Below are 3844 nucleotides of genomic sequence, written 5' to 3' on the forward strand. Positions count from 1 at the left end.
TGTAATTTAATTAGGGACTTAAGATAATGTAATCGTATATCAAAAGTGGTTCGTTTTTACTTTTCTAGTACTTTATATTGAGAAGGGTTTTTTTTAAGTTCTAAAGTTTTTAAATTGTACTTTTAAAAACTGATTAAATGTTGCTATTGTGTATGTAATGTTGATGAAAGGTATGTTCTTGTTCTTAAAGGGGTAGTTTACCCAAAAAATAGTATTCTGTAATCATTTTCTCATCCTCATGTCATTCCAAAACCATAATTTGTTGGTTAAAATTCCACATCTAAATCATCATATAAAGTGATTATATCTCCTTGCAAGAATTCAAGACTTGCAAGACTTGCATGAATCAAATTGCTCAGTTCATATGGTTTAGATTTTGATGCCTTTATGACCTTTTTGGATCTTCTAAGTTTGGGTTACCTGGATTTTTTAGGGACAGAAACCTCTCAGGTTTCATTCAAAATATCGTCATTTGTGTTTTGAAAATGAACCAAAGTCTTTTGGGTTTGGAATGACATGAGGGTGAGTAAAAGGTGACCTTAAAATGTAGACCTTTTAGACATGACTCAAATACTAAGGCACTTATTACATCAGCACTTAATGTTCCTGATGAAATTTATCATCATTTGCATAATCATATTGCATTACATATAACTCTGAAAGAACATTTGAGATCATTGTTAAATACAGTTCTGGATGAGGAACAACTCTTATTTCCCACTTTGGTATATCTTGAATTCTAAATTATGCTAATGCTCGGTCTATCAGCCCTTGATGGTTTTTAGACTGTGCTTGGCACTAGTAAGCTGACAACTCCGAGAAGCTTCAATTTCACTGCAGGACAAACTCTGCTGAATGCTACCTATTTGCATGATAATTATTCATGCAGTGAAACTGGACGCTTTACCCAGCACTTGGTCTTGCATTTTAATACTCATCTACAGTGAGCTTTTACAAATGTGCATATTTTCTACCAGACATGGACAAGTTGCCCAAAGTGACTTAATTTGAAGAGAGGACTATAAAAGGACATTTTTTGCTAAATAAATGCTTGATATTTGTTCACTTTCACTTAAAAGTTAAGAATAAAATAAAAATCAAATCAAAAAAGGCTAAAACCAATAGCTTCACAAAGTGTAGCTTAAAAAGAAACTCGCTGCATTTACAGATTTATGATGTTACAACAAAAACATTGTGTTATGTTGATTAGAACAGAACTTTAATTGTAAAACTGACATGAATAGAACATCATAATTCAAATTTGGAATCATAAATGATGCTGACACCCAAAAGAACAGGGCATTGACTTCAGTAATGAGCCTCTGCTGCTTTATTCATGTTTGCAAATTAAAATATAATAAATTAACTTTTTTCTAAAAATATACAAAAATACTGTAAAACTTTCCTAGAAAGCCTCAACACAGTAGTATTGCCATGTACCGCATACTATAATAAGCACAGTGGTCTATCTATTTTTGAAAACCAATGAAGATGAAACTCTTCTGTTGGGATATTTCCACATTCCCTTCCTTTACAACATTCCAGACTATGACATTCAGGATCAGAATGTCTTTTCCTGGACTTTCCGATACACTGTACTCAAATAAGCATATAGAGTAGCCGGCAAATGCACAATCTCACTCACATTCATATCACTTCCGTATATGTTTTAGGCTCTGATATACACACAAGCATCATGGAGGCAACATGGGCCGGAGTAGATGTAGAAAGGGTGGAGAGAAGAACAACTTGAAGCATCTGCTCACAGTTCAGTGAATCTCTGAGCAGCACAGGAATCTGGTAAGTATGGCCACTACAGTTTATAGTACATTGCTGATTGAGACAATTACACACTATTATCTACAATCATGTCACATAACCACCAACATTATTTAGAATATGCATTCACTGACATCTGATATCACTGGAGGTCTCATGTTAAAACTGTCTGAAGGAACAAAACATTTTTTTTTCTTCTATTTAGTCTGCTACATTAATACTGAACAGATATTCTTGAGTTTTGGGGGATTTCTTTGCATTTCTCACTCTCCAGCCCCTGCATGTGTGATGACTCTTAGGTGTCCAAACTATCCTCATGCAAAACAAATCCACTTCTGTTACATAACGGCATGAACCAGCTGATGATAGTTTACCCTTGAATGGTACTTCCATGGCTGTTTTATGGGTTCATCATTCAGATTTCAGGGTTCCCACACTTTCTAACTAATTAATTTAAATCATTTCCCCATTCTCCAGTCATTGTGATCTGAAGGATTTTTAAAAATATAGAGATTGCATTCATTTTTTTTTTTTACATCAATGGAATTAAAAAAAAAAAAAAAAAAAAGATATTGACTACACAAATTTTCATGAACTTTTACATATTTACTTAATCCCCATGACTTTTTCAGGTCTGGAAATCAAACTTTTGAAACTCCCTGATATATTCAGGACTGTGGGAACCATGTGGTTTACAGATCTAGGAAAACACACCAGTAATATCAGTCTCATAAAAAAAGGACAAAGGCAAAAACGGAAAGGGTGAGATTAACAGCTCACTCGGCTGGGCTGTTGCTTACAAACGAAGTCTGTCATGAAATCAAACTCATTCTGTCCCAGCCAGAGCTCTGGCAGCTCCTTTATTCGGTCCAAGCCCATTTCTATCACCAGTGACATCAAGACCTCCTCGTCAATAAAATCCGTGTCGATAACGTTGGGGGGCAGCATTGCTGCAGGCATGTGGTGGCCAGGCAGAGGAACCCCAGACGTGTTCTGCTTAGCGTTACTGTCTCGGAACTGCTGTCCTGTCCCGTTTAACTGGTGGCTGGCGGGGTGCAGTTCGTGCATGTAATGGTGAAGATGGGAAGGATGCGTGTGGTGACTGTAGTAATGCGTGTTGAGCTTCTGCAACTGCATGCTGGCAGCGAGCTGCTGCCCTTGTCCGACAAACTGGGAGTTAAAGCGGGCAGGCAAGTTGCCATTGGGGATCCCTCCGTTTATATTATTCCCAGAGGCCATGGAATGCCGGATCCCGTGGTTTGCGTTTACATTCCCTCCCGCGTAATGCATGTGATCTCCCATCATAACGTTATAGTGCTGCTGCTGGGGAAGCGCGTTGGAAAACTGTCCCATTCCCATCCTGCGCGCGGAGTGCTGAATCTGATGCCCATTCACAGCATCTGGGAAACGTCCATGGTTCATTGCCATCATGCGGTCTACCATTCCACTGGAAAACAGTTTGCAAAAGTTAATATGGCAATTTGCGTAAACATATAGTGTCAATAGATAGTTAGAGAGCACTATGATTTGGTTTAGAAACAGTTCCAACATTAAAGCGAAGCTTGTTTGCAATGTGCACGATTAAATACACGCGTCTAACTGTGTCATGAGCATTCATAAGCAGGCTAAACTTTGTAACCTTTACCTCTCTGCTTGAATCTGCTGAGTGCGTCGCACCGCAGTTGGCAACAGCAAAAAGTAATTGACAATCCCAGAGATTAAAGAGTTTACAAACCCTCCTAATCCAAGTCAATAAAAAGCGTATGCTCTCCAAATACAGACCGCATTCAGCGTCAGCCTCCGCATCAAAAACATTACGAAAAAAACTGCTGCTTGCTTCTCGGTCAGCACTCATATACAATCAAGCCAGGGGCGGAGCAAAGCCAACCTTCAATCTGACTACATTCACGCCTATGGCAAGCCGGTTTATCATGTAGGCTATTTCTCTTTACTACTTTCAGGAAAGCAGGTTTACTAGTTGTTCCTTGGGGGTTGTACTTACATTTTCTGGTTTTCCTGAATCTGTTTCATAATAGATAGGTGTTCCAGTATTCCTACACTGTAA

At 38.3% G+C, this 3844-nt stretch overlaps 1 protein-coding gene across 2 annotated transcripts; it reads right to left on the reverse strand.

Moving 5' to 3' along the window:
• Window positions 1–600: 600 nt before the first annotated feature.
• Window positions 601–3642, reverse strand: LOC306844304 (cbp/p300-interacting transactivator 2-like). 2 transcript variants are annotated; one of them, XM_079376315.1, is made up of 2 exons: window positions 3425–3642; window positions 601–3226 (listed from the first exon to the last, which is right to left on the reverse strand). In XM_079376315.1, exon 2 carries the CDS (start codon window positions 3220–3222, stop codon window positions 2548–2550), a length of 675 nt encoding a protein of 224 aa, XP_079232441.1. In that variant the 5' UTR covers window positions 3223–3226; window positions 3425–3642; the 3' UTR covers window positions 601–2547. The 2 variants fall into 2 exon arrangements, with proteins under 2 accessions (XP_079232441.1, XP_079232442.1); XM_079376316.1 differs by having other exon boundaries at window positions 1206–3226; window positions 3515–3642.
• Window positions 3643–3844: the final 202 nt, after the last annotated feature.

This window comes from Barbus barbus (assembly GCF_936440315.1).
Source record: "Barbus barbus genome assembly, chromosome: 24".
NCBI lineage: Eukaryota > Metazoa > Chordata > Actinopteri > Cypriniformes > Cyprinidae > Barbus > Barbus barbus.

Excerpts from the sequence above, each read along its gene's own strand:
- LOC306844304 (XM_079376315.1), bottom strand. The coding sequence starts at position 3,222 with ATGGTAGACCGCATGATGGCAATGAACCATGGACGTTTCCCAGATGCT.